The 17,615-nt window shown below is 33.9% G+C and overlaps 3 protein-coding genes across 3 annotated transcripts; 1 reads left to right on the top strand and 2 right to left on the bottom strand.

The window, feature by feature from the left end:
• On the bottom strand, positions 1–3,556 carry LOC113498234. Its single transcript, XM_026878172.1, has 5 exons — positions 3,480–3,556; positions 2,965–3,190; positions 2,540–2,691; positions 1,035–1,196; positions 1–381 (listed from the first exon to the last, which is right to left on the bottom strand). Exons 1-5 carry the CDS (start codon positions 3,541–3,543, stop codon positions 206–208), a joined length of 780 nt encoding a protein of 259 aa, XP_026733973.1. The 5' UTR covers positions 3,544–3,556; the 3' UTR covers positions 1–205.
• Positions 3,557–8,107: 4,551 nt separating this feature from the next.
• LOC113498152 lies at positions 8,108–10,180 on the top strand. Its single transcript, XM_026878093.1, has 5 exons — positions 8,108–8,273; positions 8,354–8,582; positions 8,980–9,131; positions 9,307–9,468; positions 9,912–10,180. The coding sequence occupies exons 1-5, from the start codon at positions 8,207–8,209 to the stop codon at positions 10,085–10,087; spliced, it is 786 nt and encodes a 261-aa protein (XP_026733894.1). The 5' UTR covers positions 8,108–8,206; the 3' UTR covers positions 10,088–10,180.
• Positions 10,181–10,582: 402 nt separating this feature from the next.
• Positions 10,583–17,076, bottom strand: LOC113498284. The gene is made up of 5 exons (XM_026878239.1): positions 16,867–17,076; positions 16,302–16,524; positions 14,307–14,458; positions 13,646–13,807; positions 10,583–10,886 (listed from the first exon to the last, which is right to left on the bottom strand). Exons 1-5 carry the CDS (start codon positions 16,931–16,933, stop codon positions 10,711–10,713), a joined length of 780 nt encoding a protein of 259 aa, XP_026734040.1. The 5' UTR covers positions 16,934–17,076; the 3' UTR covers positions 10,583–10,710.
• Positions 17,077–17,615: the final 539 nt, after the last annotated feature.

Genomic DNA, 17,615 nt, shown 5'->3' with positions numbered 1-17,615 from the left:
TTTTATTTTGTTGGTAGCTATTTTCTTATATTTACAAAGACATGTATACATAAAAGTTTAAACAGATCGTGGTCATAATTTCGAGACTGCTTGTTTATTGATGATGACGTGACAATCATAAATGATGATCTTTCAGACATTTATTTACGATGTCTGGTTTTGAACAAGGGTCTGTTTAAAAGTGTTGTAGACAAAATTGGTTGAATCATTCGCTGACATATGGTGATAAGTCATCTAAAATGTAGTATTTCGCAGGAACTGAACCAAAGAATTTATGAAGGAAGTCATACACGAATACTGTAGCTTTGTCCATAAAAGGCTTTCCAAATGACGTCATCAAAGCCCTCCAGTTTTCATTGAACAGTCCAGTCACGAGTTGACCTGTAAAAGTTACAAAATAGGTCACAACATGCTACAAACAAGCGGTAAAGAATTTTGCACATCCTTAATTCTGGATGAAAAAAGTAAATAAAGAACATTTTACGTTTAAATCGTAAATTCATGAAAAAAGAAATATTTGTAACATTTGTATGCTTCACCTAGAACAGTAGCTTCCATTAATTTTGAGTAGATAATTGAAATAAATCATCCCTTCAAAAATATAATTCACCATTAATTACAATTTTAATTTATCTTTGAGATATCTAGCCAAGGTTCTCTACCTTGTTAACTTATCTATTTATAGTATAATTAGGAGAACGTAATCTTGATGAATCATGAAGTAATTAAGTAGCAATTTTAACAGTTTTATACAGACAATTTTCACGAGGAATCGTCAATTAAGTCATAAAGCTTAATCGCCATAACCACTACTGATCTTTAACCTCAAACAAGACCTAGTACCGTTGTTACGTGTATTACAAACTATTTTTATTAAAACTACTCTTCCTCCGAAACGACTCGACCGATTTTTATGAAATTCGGAAGGATATTTTTCATACCCCTCCTTTATTTATTCCCTAGAACTCATTTGTATGGCAAAACAATATTTTCTAGGACAGCTAGTTTATAAGTATAAAACAAAAAATACTTACTAGACTCCTTATTTCCGACGAATAATTTGTCAGCAGTGATACGCATTCTCCCTTTAATATCAAACTTGGAGGTGGTCTTTTCGGGTCTACATGTGATGTAAATTTCACCATCATCACGTCTTTGAACGAGGAAATAGAAGTCGAAACGAATAAATAGTTTTTCTGAAAAAAAAAATAGTTTTTACATTGAATTGCGCAGGTTTTCCCGAAACGATTAAGTAGAACAACTTTTAGAATTGAGTTATGAGTTCATCATAAAGATAGAAAAATAAAAAGAAGTTATTTGCAATTCGTTCATTAACATGGTCCAAGAATTTAGCAGTAGTTTCACGTATCCCTAGAGTAGCTTGAAGATTTCATTTAACGATTTTAACACATATTCACGCAATTAGATCAACAATTTTTTATTTACTTTGCATAGGACTTAACATTTTATTCATACGCTAACTTTATTTTCTTACATTCCATCATCACAATAGATAAGTTGTATTACATAATCTTCAATGTATTATTACAGTAAATACTGTGATAACGACATTTGCATTTACAGTCATACAATGTCATGGACATAGCTAAACATAGATCAAAACTTATGTCATAAACATTGTACAGTCAACAGCAAAAGTGAATGATCTAAGTTCAATGCTAACGAGCGCCTTCGCCTCTGAACTGTGTAGCGTCTAATTGAAGTATCAGCCAGACCACCACAATTTTGATAAATTACTTTTGCTGTTGAGTGTAATATGATGCGACTTTCTTTTGTATCTTATCACGACACGTATCTTTTATATTTCGATACAAAAATAATTATAAGAGAAGGTACACAACAAAGCAGACCGAACTAAGCCCCCATTCTGCTATTTTTAAGGGCCGTTGAATGAATGGCATCATCGGCCTAGCCTTTTCCCAACTATGTTTTGGTCGGCTACCAGTCCAACCGGTTTCAGCTAAGTACCAGTGTTGTACAAGGAGCGACTGCCTATCTGACCTCCTCAACCCAGTTACCTGGGCAACACGATATACCCCTTGGTTAGACTAGCTGTCAGACTTTTTCAAGCTTCTGACTACCTGTAACGACTGTCAAAGATGTAGGAATAACAGCCGGGACCCACAATTTAACGTGCCTTCCGAAACACGGAGGAACTCGTTATGACAAAGATGGTCACCCATCTACGGACCAACCGCGTCAAGCATAGCTAAAACCTGTGATTGAATCACTTATGCGGTTATAGCTTAGCCACGAGCTCCTCTATGAATGAATGGCAGTTGGATTAAATTTGAAATTATTCCTATTCTGAGAATAATTTTACCAAACCAATAATTGGAAGTGAATTGTATTGATCTTGAGTGGCAAAATGCTTAAGAAAATACGAAAAGTGTAATTTTCATTCATTCCTCGGCCATGGTAAATAGCAGAATTGGAGCCCTGGACATGTTCGGTTACATAGAGACAGAAAAGAAGATTAAAAAGGATAGGAAGAAACAAATGACTATCGTATTGTTACCGATTTTGACTTTTCCGTTTCCATCGCCGTGCACACTTTCCCCTCCGAAGAAGCTTTTAACCATAGGGCTTGACGAGAATATCTTGTAGCGTCCTTTTATTGAGATGTCACAAGTCAATTCCACGAAAGCATGTTTGTCTTCAATTTTGGTTCTGTCGGTAAAACATTCGTTTTGTTAGTTTGATAGTCTAAAGATAATACTTTTTTTGAGGAACTAGTACTCGTAGTTCGATGTAGATATTTTAATTTAACTGGCCGAATAAAGACAACGTTAATTTTTTTAATGAAATGTTAAAATTATTTTAAAGAAAAAATATTGGTGAATACGCTTCACATTTATAGAAAGAAACACCAAGGCACATAAAAAATGGGCTAAACTTCTGAGCAGTCTTTTGTTTAAAATTACTCAAAAAAACATTACTCACTCAAATTTATTAACAGTGCAATCCTTGATTCCCTTGGCAGTGCCTTCCACTAAAGTTATATCAATCACATTGAGGATAGCGACAGACACATTTTGTAGAGCAATAGGGTCTAGTTTCGGTATATCGAGTTCAGGTACGCCAGTTTTTGCTATATCCCTGATCACTGTTTGAAACATATCTTTCTGACAGTCCCCATCGTTAATTTTGCATTTGTTTAGAGTATCCACTGCAAAAAAAGTAAAATAAATATCATAGTCACATTTCAAAATTAAAATATAATTTGTAAAGGTTGTAGCTACTGAGAGGAAACAAAAACATTACTCGTAATTCTAAATAATATAATGACTTTATTGAGAAATATTTTTGATTACAAGTAAAGAAACAGTTCATACATGGTAGAAACGTTCACGCAACTGCTCAAAAAGGAGTATCTATAAGTGGGTATATTAATTTAGCAAAGGAAGAAAAATATTTTAGCTTCAATAATAATGTAAAATAATGTAATAATGTCTTACCAAATGCCGATTCACAAACAGCTAAAACTGCCACAACTAAACACACAGAATTTTTAAGAAACATCTTTTCCCCTCAGTGTCCTCACATGGATAAAGATTACCCGTACGACTCCAATTATATATATAACGCGAATAAAATAAACAGGTACGTACTTATTTATGACGGTCCAAGAAAAAAAAATAAGCCAAGGTCAAAATGTTCTAGAAACTAATGCCAACCAGTACTGTAATTAAATCCAGTTAATTATTAAAGGAAAAATATCATTTTCTGAAACATTGTATGCATAACATCGACATCTGATACATATCTATAATTTAAGTGTGAATTTATTTTTTATTGTTTAAAGGTTTTGTTCCTGAATATAATCAGTAACTGGGAAATTAATCAATCTTTTTATGCGAAACACACAAATTTTGGATGTGGCTGGCTGGAATACAATAGAACACGCAGTTGTTTTTTTTTAATTCGCCAAACACTATAATACTTAGATAAGACTAACTAAAACGTCAGTGGAAACGCCACTCCATACAGATCATTTAATTATGGAACTCCCAGAAAACAAATAACCACTTGACCAAGTACCAGTAAAATCCCGCTCAAGGTTCAAAATCAAAAGTTTTAATTTCAAATAGGCCGTCTTTCAGGCATTTTTAAAACGTTATAGTAGTGACTCTAGTTGCACTGGTTGAGTGGAAGGCAGTCCCAGATTTTTACTAACTATAACACACCCATGTTCCTTCCTATTCTCATTGTGTACCGGGGCCGCGGTAACCCTTTCAGAAAAATTCGCTGGCTATCGACTATCGAATGCTGAAGTGTGGAGTGTTTTGGTTATCAAACATTTTTTTTTACCTGATCCTACTTGAAACATCACATTTAATAACAAATAACTATTTCGATGGATTAATATAAACTATGCGGATCCTTAATGGAATCAAGTTGAATCCTACCTGACCTTTTTTTAATTAGATGCACGTGTGTAAGTTGAACGACACAATATTCCATTTAACCTATTTATAAACCAGTTAAAAGCAAGCATATAAATTATCATTGTACCTATATTTCTTGTAAGTTTTGTATTGTTTTTGCTTGACAACACATGAAAATGTGTTTATTTATTTATCTATTTTAGATCATAAATTATCATTAATTTTTATTTAGGATTAATTTACTTTTATCGTAATAGTAGTATTAAGTGATAGAGAAATTATAGGTGGATCGATTCGAAAATCTTTGGATATCATTTGAAAGTGTATTTTTTTTTAAAAGTTACTTCTTTATAATTTAATTTTCATAGCAATAAGGTTTTCAAATGAAATGAAATAACTTAAATTAGAACATATCATCACTTTAACATGTCTTTTTTTTTCGGAAATTTCTCTACTTTTAATTTGTTAGTAATTTTATGTTTTAATTACCTGATAATAAACTATGTTTTAAAGTAGAAAAAAGGTTTTATTTATGACGATGCCCAAAAAAAATATTTCAAAACGTTTGAGGATCGTTAATTATTATCTTAAAGGAAACTACAATAAAAAAATAAACATCAATAAATGATCATGATGCCTTTATTTCTTGTAGATTTTAGGATCTAAATTTATACATTAGTTCAATGTTCCTATTGACCTTAAAAATCACAAAAACTTCATTCGAAATAAAAACAGGTAAAGCGCGTCGGACTTGCGACATGAAGGCGTTCTGTATGAAATGGGCTAAAGTAAAACAAAAAGCTGGGTGACAAATAAACTTATGGGTATTATCTACTCACTCTTATTTTCCTTTCACTCTTTTTTCGAACCCGGGAATTCAGAGCTAGCGGTACCTTGAAACCGGTGCGTACGCCACTCGACCACAGAGGTCGTCATTGCAACGCTTCCCTTCTTTATTTTGAGCATTTTTTTGTAATAGTGTAGTATTTATTGTAATGGTGGGTTAACATTGGTAATAGAAATTTAATACCTACACCATCTGTAAATTTTAACTTTCAAGATGTCACGGTTCATTAGACTCAGCCTGGTAGCTGTCGGACTTTAGACAGACACGGACGCACGGACAGACACACAGACAGCGGAGCCAGTATTAGGGTTCCCTTTTGCATATTGTAAGCATTACACGAATCACGAACGTTTTCCCTAGGCAGGATCCTTGTCGTCTCATGGGAGAAGTGACGTCATCCTGACGTAAGAAGCAGAGTTTTTAAACAATTAGTTTTAGAAATGTATCGTCAATTTACGTTAACGTGACTAATTTGGAAGGTTGATACGCAATATTTTTTTACGTATTGATAAACGCGTACTTCTTCTTTTATTTGATATACCACCCGGTGTCAAACTTTTAGCTAAAAGCCGCCAACGTGGCTAAAAAAGAAAATTTCGAAGGTGTGTTAACCTTCGAAATTTTCTCAACTGTGCTGGCCTCGTTATAATGTTTAAAGAGTTACTTTGTTACATGCGTATGAATTCGAACTTATGTTGGTCTATGACGCTTTCGAACTTGCGACTTTTACCTTCCAAGTCCAAAGATCAAACTTAATAAGTTTTGTTTTTACAAGTCGTACACAGAAGTGTACTAGGTATTTAGATGCACACGCGGTAAAATGTACTGTATGGTGTATTACTGTAAGTATATTTTCACTAAACAAAAGGTCTAGAACCTAGTAGAGTCAGAAGCACCACGGGTCGTCATAATGATAAGTTTCGATAACTATGTAAACATTTAAATTTTAGTATTTAATAATGAATAGGCGTTTTTGCACGTACCCCGTGAATATTTTAAGTATATAAATAACTTCTCTCAAACAATTAAATTAATTAAAAAAAAAAAAACGTAACTCCATGGGTCGTTAAATTATTTTATGTAATTTATACGTTACACTCAATTGATTGTAAAAAATTAAGCGACTGCCCAATGACAGCTGTAAACAGCTGATAATTTTTGTATTGTATGATAGGAATATTATTTTTGGAATAAATTACTTAATGCTTTGTTTCCACGCTAGAGCTTAAAAAGTTAAAGCGGGTTATGCTTTACATTCAATTAATCCTTTTTTATAATCCTCAACACAAAACAATAATAGGTACAAACAAAAAATTAAACAATTCATGACAAAAAAAAAAGATTTGGGATCACAAAACTGGTTCTTATTGTTATGACACTATAAACTTATAATTACCATGGTAACTGTAATAATTATGTCAAGCCTTGTTATTATAATATAATTAGGATAATTGTATTAATTCAATCACTAACTGCTGGCTTCTTCTTGTGGGTTAAATGTTAAAACTACAACTACTAAAACAAAATAGCACTATAATCTTAAACGTAGGAAAAAGGGATGAAATATTTTATATTGAACCAGGGCCCCAATTCTGATATTTACAATGACCGATGAATGAATGAAAATTGGCTTAAAATGACATTTTTTGTATTTTTTCCTACAAAATAATTGTAAATTCAGTACGGGATGGTACACTCAAGGTCAATACAATTAACTTCCAATTACTATATTGGAAAAATGCTTAAAAGAATAGTAATAATATCAAATTTAATCCAATTGCCATTCATTCATCGGCCGTTGTAAAATAGCAGAATCGGGGCCCTGAGCAATTGAGACAGGGATACAAAATAATTCATATTTTGGAAAGTCAATTGACATAGACTCACTGTTACCAGATTCTCCAAAGGTTTCCTCAGACCAAGAGACGTAAGGATCTTCCTATAGAAGTAAAATGGTATTTTTTTACAAAATATACGTCTCTCATTAATAATTTGGACAAAATTAACATTTTACCTTTTCCACATCGAAAATATGCTTTTGAGGATACAAACTCGACAATATACTTCTTATACAATGGCCTTCAATTCGAAAATTACAAACATAGCAGATACTTTAAAATAAAACTTCATAAGCTAATACTCCTTGCACACAAAAACTTCATCCACATTAATTTAGGATCTAACCTATTATAGTCTAGAATTCTAGACATCATTCTCTTTTGTTTTCAAATTAAATATGAAGTTCATTACAACAACAAAAATATGATGTAGCGCTTAAAGTCAATTTTAAAAAAGGTGGATAAAGGCGTAATGAATTTAATTATTTCTACCACGTGTTTGTTCTCTGTTGCCAAATTAATTGTCTGTAACAATTCTCATTTGTTGTAGTTCCGCGGAGTTTTTGAAAACCCATTTTTTATTAGAATAACAAATTGTTTCAATTCTACACTTAATGTTTACTTAGAGTTCAGTACATAATAATTTATTACTATACTAGTTGTTATGAACAGGTCCGTCCGCTACAAACCGAAAATGATCCCTGTGAACACAAAATGCGGGAGAAAATCCTTAATGATAATCCTGTTTTTAAGCTATCCGTGTACCAAGTTTCGTCTAAATCCCTGCAGTAGTTTTTACGTGGAAGAGGAACAAACATCCATACATACAAACTATCATTTACGTTTATAATATTAGTAGGATTATATTAAATATAGTGAAAAGCGATGTATATTTTTAGTTTAACGTTATACGTTCGGCTACATTCGGTAGGTAGTAAAAACTAAATTAAAAAACATTGAGAATTATACGGGACCGGATTGACATTGACTGAAATATTTTAATTTTATTTTAATATATTTAATTACTTATATTATCCGCGGTATTATGTATAAATAAAGTTCACTTCCTCAAAATTACAGTAGACTCTTAAAATACGGGACGGGCAGTCAATATGTATATTATTAAAAGTATTTTATTCTTTGCTACCACCTTTGCTTTATGCAACGCGTCTGCAGTTTGTAAGAGTTCTTTGAAATAAGTTTAATAACCATCAATACCAAATTTGAACTTTACAACAATTTTCATTTTTATATTTCAGATAAAAAGCTGAACAAAAAATGTGGGTTAGATGACGGTGCCTGTCAAAAGGTTTTGTACGGAGGAATACTAAAGGAAGTAGTGGATAATGGCATTCCAGAATACAATATACCTAGAATGGACCCTTATGTGGTTAAGGATCTTCAATTATCTGTGCTTGGAATGCTCAACGTAACACTAGAGGATGGTGCAATCGCAGGATTTAGTACTTGTCAGAGTAACACTTTCACGTAAGTTTATTTGATCCTTAATTTGTTCTTATATCTAGATGGAAAAGAAATTTCGTATTGGATCGAAACTCGATCGTAACTGGATTTGTGCTCCCTTTCTAGTTAATTCGTTAGACAGTCTGACGTTTGTTGACATACGAGCAGTTTAAAACAGACATCAAGTTGAACACCAACCAAACGAAAAAGAAGAAAACTAATGTTCTTTGACTATTGTCGGAATCAGGAATCGCCACTGAGTCTTGTATTTGTATTTTAAGCTGCCTGGGGATCTTGCAACAGTGTTTATTTAAAAGGCGCTGATAGAAAATATGAAGATGTTTTTTTTTTTTTTTTTTTTTAAAAAAAAAAAAAAAAAAGTTTATGCTTACATATATTTCATGAACAATTTCCCTTTCAGGACTGATGTCAAAACGTTACGTACAAACATCGAATTGGTATGCGGTTCCTTTTCGTTTGAAGGAACTTACAAGGCAGAATCTACTCCAACACTTTTAGCAATTATTGGTGGAGTTAACGTTCATGGCGAAGGAAAGGCAAAAATTGTAGTTGGTGAGGATTTGTGTTACTTTTTTGTGTAGTACTTATAAATTAGCAATACTGAGAAAGATTGCTTAAGGAGATGTTTGGTTTAAGATTGCTCGATTTTTTAGTAACCAACTACTAAAAAAATCTATACTAATATGAAACTGTACTAACATGAAAAACTTTTTCATTATTCTTACAGAAAATCTCAAGCTGAACCTTGAATTCCCATTCACGGTGAAGAAACTTGCTGACTGCGAACCCCACATAAGGATAGAACCTGAAGAGGCAGTCACGTCATATGAGGTTTTAGGAAAAATGTCGGTGGAAGCTGATGGCATGTTCGTTGGACAACAGGATGTCAGTAAGTATTGCCTTTAACATGAATATGTGATATAGGTAATATGAAGTAGAATTATTATAGTAACCTCAGGCAAAAGTTTATCTTGCCAAGCAGTTTTAGCAACTTCAGCCATTATTTAAAGCTTTCACGTTATTGAAATTACTTTTTGGTAACCCATCTATTCCACATTTCTATTTTTAATTAAGAGAATGTAATTTAAGAATTATGTTTGCTCAGATTTATGATTTCTAGAAGAAGGTCTAACTTTGGTAATGCTATTCTTCTCCGCTCATTGCCGGTTCCATTCATCCTGAGCTTGAGATCTTTTTTAAGTCAACTACGCATTTTGTCATTGGTGGACCTTCGTTCTCCATCCAAATCATGTACTCTGTCCATAATAATTAGGTACACTATTGCTGTTACACTATTGTCGTCACACTTGCTTTATGAATTTATATTTTTAGGTACCGTTGCAATCAATATCTTCAATGAGAATTGGAAGGTGATAACTAAATTAGTGGGACCTACCGTCCTTAATAGCGGCTTGAACGTGTTTTACACAGAAGTAACGAAATTCTTTGATGCAGTGCCATCGAAAGAGCTGATCTGTGACGACTTGACTCCTTATGTTACGAATTAAATACAGGATAAGTAAAAGAAACAGTCGAAATTGTAGAGGCAAAAAAGTATGGCAAAAAAATTGTGAGGATGTGTGAATAAAATTTATGAACAATTACTTTTTTTATTTGATATCGATGTTACAGTAAAATATTTGTCTTTAGTTAGTGGTGATTTTGCCATTTTCCTAATAATACACATTTCATTCTTTGACTACGATTTTGAATTATTTATTTAATGCAACAAAATCCACCAACGCCTGTGTAAAGTGGATTAGGTAGGTGAGTAGGTATATAACAGAAAAAATATAAATTAATGCTCAATAAGTCTTGTTTTTACCTAAAATGACCACATAAAGTCGATAGGACATTATTATGTTAATTGGAAACTGTTGGATAAAGAGCATGCAGATATAAAAAAAGAGAATACCTAAACTCAGGAGTAGGCAATATTGAGCTTGTATGATACACTAGTACTGGGTTCGAGATGGAATAATTAAAACACACCTTAATTTCATTTATTTGGAAAATTTTGACGTTTCGTTTTGTACTTTAATAAACATAAAAAATAACTTCTATGTCATCGCCTTGTATGCCCTCAAAAAACCCAAAACCGGACTTAATCATTAATCAAAAACTGCTTAATCTAAGGTCTGGCGTAAGGTGTTAAGTCGTCGAGGATATAGTTTCTTGCAGGAACAGAATCAAAGAAGTAGCCAGCAAACTTGAAGTATAACTCCACACCTTTGTCAACGAACGGCTGGCCAAAAGATGACATCACGAATTGCCAGTTTTCATTCAGCATTGTCATGATGGTTTCGCCTTAAAATAAAAATTTGAATTAGAAGAAATTTATATAGGTCGCCGTTCTTTTAATGGGTCTGCTGTAACTTGGATAATATATTTAAATATAAGCAGTCCGACATAAGTAAAGCAAAGATAATTTTGAACTATAATCATATTTTGAAAAAACTTGACGTTAGGCCTGGCCTTCCTGTGAGTGTTGGGGGTGCTGATCAGCCGGAGGGCATTGCTGGCATGTTTGTAGACCACTTTAAAGTTGAGTCACCGCTGGGCTCACCGCTGCGAGTGCTCGATGAGGGTGGATGTCGTGACGCGGATCTGGTTTGTTTTACCGCGAAGCAAGTGTCCAATACAATTCGAAAAATGACTAGAGGAAAGTCCCCGGGTCACGACGGGCTGAGCAATTAGCACTTGCAACATGCTGGTCCTCACATAGCCAGAGTCCTAGCTATGTTTTACTCTTTGTGTATGTGTCACTCGTACCTCCCTCATGATCTCATGCGTACAATTGTTGTGCCTATTATTAAAAATAAAACTGGTGATGTAGCTGACAAGTTTAACTATCGACCCATCTCCCTGGCTACTATCATCGCAAAGGTTCTCGATAGCCAGCTGGACGCGCGTTTAGATAGTTTATTGCAATGACATGATGCACAGTTTGGATTTCGTAATGACTTGTCCACCGAAACTGCGATTCTGGGACTCAAACATACAGTGCAATATTATACAAAACGTCAAACACCCGTTTATGCTTGTTTTTTGGATCTCTCCCGTGCTTTTGATCTGGTTTCGTATGATGTTATGTGGGACAAGCTTCGGGAGAGGAAAGTGCCAGCTGAACTGCTGCGTATCCTTCAATATTGGTATTACAACCAGGTTAATTACGTGAGATGGGCCGATAAACTTTCTGTGCCGTATGGTCTAGAATGTGGTGTAAGACAAGGAGGAATTACGTCACCAAAGCTATTTAACCTTTATATGAACGATCTGATCGTTGAGCTCAGCAGCAAGAAAGTCGGCTGTCGCATTGATGACGTTAGTATCAATAACATCAGTTACGCTGACGATATGGTGTTGCTGAGCCCAACGGTCAGGGCTCTCAGGGAGCTACTTGAGTGTTGCGAGTCTTACGCTCAGGCACATGGCCTATTGTATAATGTTAGAAAAAGCGAGTTTTTGATCTTTAAGGCCGACGGTGGTAAATGCCCAGAATCCGTACCTGCAATCAAACTTAACGGGAATGAACTAAAGCGGGTTTATCAGTTCAAGTATCTGGGGCATTATGTAACCGACGACCTTAGGGACCAGGTGGATATCGAGCGGGAACGTAGGGCGCTGGCAGTCCGGTGTAACATGTTGGCACGAAGGTTTGCAAGGTGTAGCGAGCAAGTTAAGATAACGCTTTTTAAAGCTTATTGTCAGGTATTCTACACGTGCAGCCTATGGACCAATTATACTCAGCGGACTATTAGCGCCCTGCGGATCCAATATAATAATGGATTCAGAATGTTGATGGGGCTGCCCCGTTTCTGCAGTGCATCTGGTATGTTCACCCAAGCACAAGTTGATGGCTTCCATGCCATCATCAGACAGAAATCTGCTTCGTTGCTCTGCAGGGTGCGGGCCAGCTCCAACTCCATTCTGAAGACTATAGCAGGCAGGTACGACTCGCCACTGTTGTGTGATATTGTTCGTAGATGCATCTCGAACAACGAGCTTGTCACTAAACATTAAGGTTACTAACATAGATATAAGATTTACTTACTAACCCACTATGGATGAAACTTGTCCGAAATAAAGATATTTTTTTTTTTATATTTCTATGCAGTCATTTAATTATTTTATATCTATACTCTATACTAATATATAAAGCTGAAGAGTTTGTTTGTTTGAACGCGCTAATCTCAGGAACTACTCTTTCAAATTGAAAAAAATCTTTTTGTGTTCAATAGACCATTCATTGAGGAAGGTGTTAGGCTATATAACATCACGCTGCAACTAATACGACCGAAGATAAAATGGAAAATGTTGCAAAAACGGGGAAAAATATTAATCTTCGATAGCTTTCGTTCAAAAATTCCTAACTTATATCTTCTAACCACGCGGAAGAAGTCGCGGGCAACAGCTAGTTATAAAATATTTCTTAATTACATCGAACTATGTATATACATAATTGCAGATGTAAACTTAACCCTGACACGTCTTAATGTATAAGCCGTCATAAAATTAGTTACTCAAAATTAAAAACTAGTTTTGTGAATTTAATTTGCATATATTTTTAGGTGTGATACGTACCATGCCTATACAGTAGAATATAACGAGAGACAAAAATAAAGAAGAAGAGAAACACAAGATAATATTATTGAAGTTAGACAAAAATAGCGTTGTAAGAAGAAGGTTTACTGAATTGGAGATAGAAAAGGAAATGAATGGAAGGAAGACAAAACGAAAAGGAATGGAACCAATGTAAGAAAAGGGTGAGGGATAGTGACGATTATGCTATGAGCTCTTTTTACATTTACGTATGCTTGGTTAACTTCGGAAACCTAATTAACCAGGAAACTTTAAATAGATAAAACAAATTTAGAAGCAAAATAATTCAAGCTGTCGCTTCAAGTTTTTCTGAAAACTTGTCTTCTGATCTATCTCTAAGCGCAAAATACTTCAGTATTATACCCTATGATCCAATTTTTACCAAATATGACCATAAACGGCCATAACTGTTGCGAATTTGATAAGGTTTATGGCTTTCGAAATGGTTATGGCTTTGTACTTACTGATTTCCTGATTGCCCAAATAAAGATTATCAGCAAAGAAGCCGACTTTCCCTCGAATTTCGTAGTCATACTTGATGAGATCGTAAATGCATTTCATGTAGATCTCTCCGTCATCTCGCTTTTGTGCGTAGAAGGGAAAATCGAATTTCAAATGCAGTTTTTCTGTGGGAAATGAAAGTACAAATTATAATTACGTTCTCGCTGTTCAAAACAGTTTTCAAAAACAGTTCAGATTAAATTATCTATTTTATGTAGGTGTAGGTAATTTTGAGGATTTTTAATACAACAAAATTTAAATGCCTCTATATAACCATATAGAGGCATTTAAATCTATAAATCCGAAACTTTTGTCCCCAATCTGTTCTATTGAAGACCAGTCATAACTTAATCGTTTTTAAAAAGTAAGTATTGTATCGCGAAAGACTATTAACCTTAATAGATTTTTTGTGTATTTATCAAATGAGAATAAGGTGAAAAAGACTTTTTTTGTTCCCCTCCTCTCTCCAGCTTTGACAATTTTGGTTTTTAACTGCACCTTTCTCCTAATCAAGGGGATTTTAATGTAAAATTGTTTGTTGCTGTTTTAAAATAGATTAAACTTTACGTACCAAAACAAATGCTTCGAAAGTGCTTAAAAACCGAAAACTTTAAAAAGTATTACCGATTTTGATTTTTCCATTTCCTTCTCCACTTATTGCGTTTCCTTGTAAGAGTGCTTCAAGTAACGGACTCGCAGATTCAATTTTGTAATGACCCTTGATGGATATATCACATGTGTTCTCTTGATGTCCTCTTTCCTCAGTAATATTTACCCTAAGCAAAAAAAAAACATACGGGTATGTTAAACATACGGAAATAGGTCCAGACAAAAGAGTTTGCCGTAGTAACTACAATTTTGACTTCACGGATAGTCGAGTGGTATATACAATCAAAACCGCTGTGCGGAACGTTTCGCGGGTTCGATGTCCACATACGACAAACATTTGTGTGAACTTCTTATGCTTGCTCTGAATGTGACTGGTTTTTTTGGCGTATAACAAGCGGCAGAGATTAAATTTCTCACCGCGGAAGGAGGTTAAATAAAGAAAACAAAAAAAAATCCTTTCGATTAATTGATTTTAAACAATATGATCTTCATCAAATATTTAAGAAAAATACAGCGAAACACTCATAAAAGAATATTTTTTGATGAATCACCTGTCGGTGCTCTTGACTCGAAACTTGTTACCTAAGTCTATAGGCATTCATACAGCCCATTATTTCATGGTCAACACTCAAGGGAGTGATTAGACACACACCATTTGTCTGATCTTTATGTCTTAGCGTCTTATCTCACTCAATTTCCATAATAACTATGATCTCATGCAGAAAAAAAATCATAATTTTATGCTTCAGACGCTCTTGTATTGTTAGAATGCAAATCTGGTAAAATTACTAAATATAATATGGCCCAGGAAACATTTTTTATAGTTTGTTGTGGTTTTGTTAGTGGTAATAAACACAAGATTATTAAAAATACGTGTAGGTAAGTAGCCAATTACAAGGGCTCTAAGCTCCTTAGTAATTATTGAAGGTATGAAAGAGGGACGCCGCTGTACGCCCTGTATTGCGCTATCACGCTTGCACACTTATATTACGTCTACAACCATGGTAGACCCTCTGATCTTTAATCCTTTGGCAAAAACTTACGAAAATTAAATTAAATTATTATTAAAAGCTTCTTATTTTATTTATCTAAGGAACAACTCCTTAGATAAATAAAATAAGAAGAACAGAGTCGTCTTCTTTTTCTCAATTTTTTCGTATCACTTCCTCGATTCCGTTAAGAAATTAGAAAGAAATCAATTTCTGCTGAGGTAGCAGACTTCTTCTGTAATAGCTATAGAGCATATTTTGTCGGAAGCGCAATAACATTTTGACACGAGGTCGTCAATTAAAAACTCATGTTTGAAACTGCAAGGTCAATGCAAAAAATAACCTCCATTATTTTTATTTGATCATCGTTTTAGCACATCCAAAAATGGCCAAGTGCGAGTCTTACCCGCAAAACAGTAATACAATACGGATGGCCAGACTCTGAACCCAGGTATGAGTATGATTGCTTTAATTTTATTGTGATCGCAAATAATGTTAATATGGTGATACGAAAAAAACCACTAAAATTTTAATTAAAAGAACTTTAGGTAAGCTGTGTTACTTAAAACTGGTTATCGAATTGTGAAGATACCCGATTGTTTCGACGACCTTCGCAAGGCTACTTTTATAGTGTCAATGCGCCGCGTAATATTTTTTTATACAAAAAATAATTCTTAAAACGTCAGAAGTTTATAAGGGCCATGAACTGACATCAAATGTGAAAAAATTACTTAGTCCTTCAAAAGTAACAGAACAATAATAATAACATACGTTTTTTTAATAAAGCGAATTGATTCAGTGCATTTATCAATAAAAAAAACCTTAAAATTACATATATCCTTGCAACAGCCTTCGCCACTTATGTGTTTAATAAGTTTACTCATGTGTATTTATCTGGATATCCCGACTGGTTTCAAACCCAACCGGACTCCTTAATCTTGAGCTGACGCGGAGACGGGGTCGCAATTCGAACCATAAAAAATAATTACCAAGGGGATAGAAACATGACACTGATCCTCACCTAAATTGCTCAAAGATGCAATCTTTGACTCCTTTCGCTACTCCATCCACCATTGTTATATTAACTAAGCCAAGAACGTTGACGGTCACATTGGTCAATTTGATAGGATCCACGGGTGGAATCTTCAATTCCGGGATACCAGTTTTGCCGATACCATGGATCACGCTCTCATATAGTCCTCTCATACATTCAAAGTTATCCAACTTGCATTTTGGAAGGTCCACTGAAAATGTCATGATTTTCATTGATTAAGAAAGAGAAAGATTTTCCAATAAACAGATAAGAAGAGGTTTTTGTGTAGAGGTTGTTAATATAGGCGTTCTAAATATAAATTACTTTTAATTCAATGTTAGTGTAGAAAGCAGTTCAATGCAAACTGACTTATATAAATTAAAGTTTTTATTTTTCAAACTATAAAAAGTCGTAGTATTCAATTTATTCCCAGACACAGACTTAATAACACTAAAATATCATTTATTTATCTCAATATTTAATATTAAAATCAGAATTTTTCAACCAAGTACTGTCAAAACATAGTTTGAAATAAACAACGCTGGAAACTTACCAAATGCGGTGTCGCTGAAAACGAAAAATGTGAACGTAAACAACACAGCAAAATTTTTAACTATCATTTTATTTTTTCGGTCTGGCTGCACATATACGGATAACTTTAGGCTGAGATTCTAAAAACACTGGCTGTACAGAAAATTTACCACATAATATATGCAGGCAAGTACGAAAATTTACACTGTTGGCCGCTAAAACTGATACCCAAGATTTACCAAAACCTCGTTTAACAAGACTTAGAACATAACTGATAATTAATCGTAGAAGTGGAATGTTACATTGATTGTGGCCTCCAATCATACATAGTGGTTATTTTGAAATCTTAATCAAGTTTCCAAGATATAAAAGCAGTGAGGGCTACCAAAAAAATGTATTTGGAGACACGTTTGATTAGAGTAGCCTGTATCATTTAAGTTATTAAAACCTTTACTGGAATTTATTAATGTAACATTTTAGATTTTTTGTGTCTAACAAAGTTCACAGTTAAAAATTGAGGGAATTCAATGTTGCGTCCAATTCTTCACGCAATAAGTGTACGGCTTATAAGCTGACCTTAAAGAAAAATCTCGTTTATGATCGAAATCATTCATTTTTTACGTTGTACGTGTAAATGATTATATTATCTTAAGAACCTGCATATTTCAATCAAAAATATTGAGCATTATCTTTTGTTCCTGTTTTAGATAAGTTCCATTTTGTTCGGTCGGAATTTTGACTAAATCAAATATATTTAAAAAAAAAACTGTC

Source organism: Trichoplusia ni, chromosome 10 (assembly GCF_003590095.1).
Source record: "Trichoplusia ni isolate ovarian cell line Hi5 chromosome 10, tn1, whole genome shotgun sequence".
Taxonomy (NCBI): Eukaryota; Metazoa; Arthropoda; class Insecta; order Lepidoptera; family Noctuidae; genus Trichoplusia; species Trichoplusia ni.
Note: the sequence above shows the minus strand (reverse complement) of the source record. Positions and strands in the feature narration are given on the sequence as shown.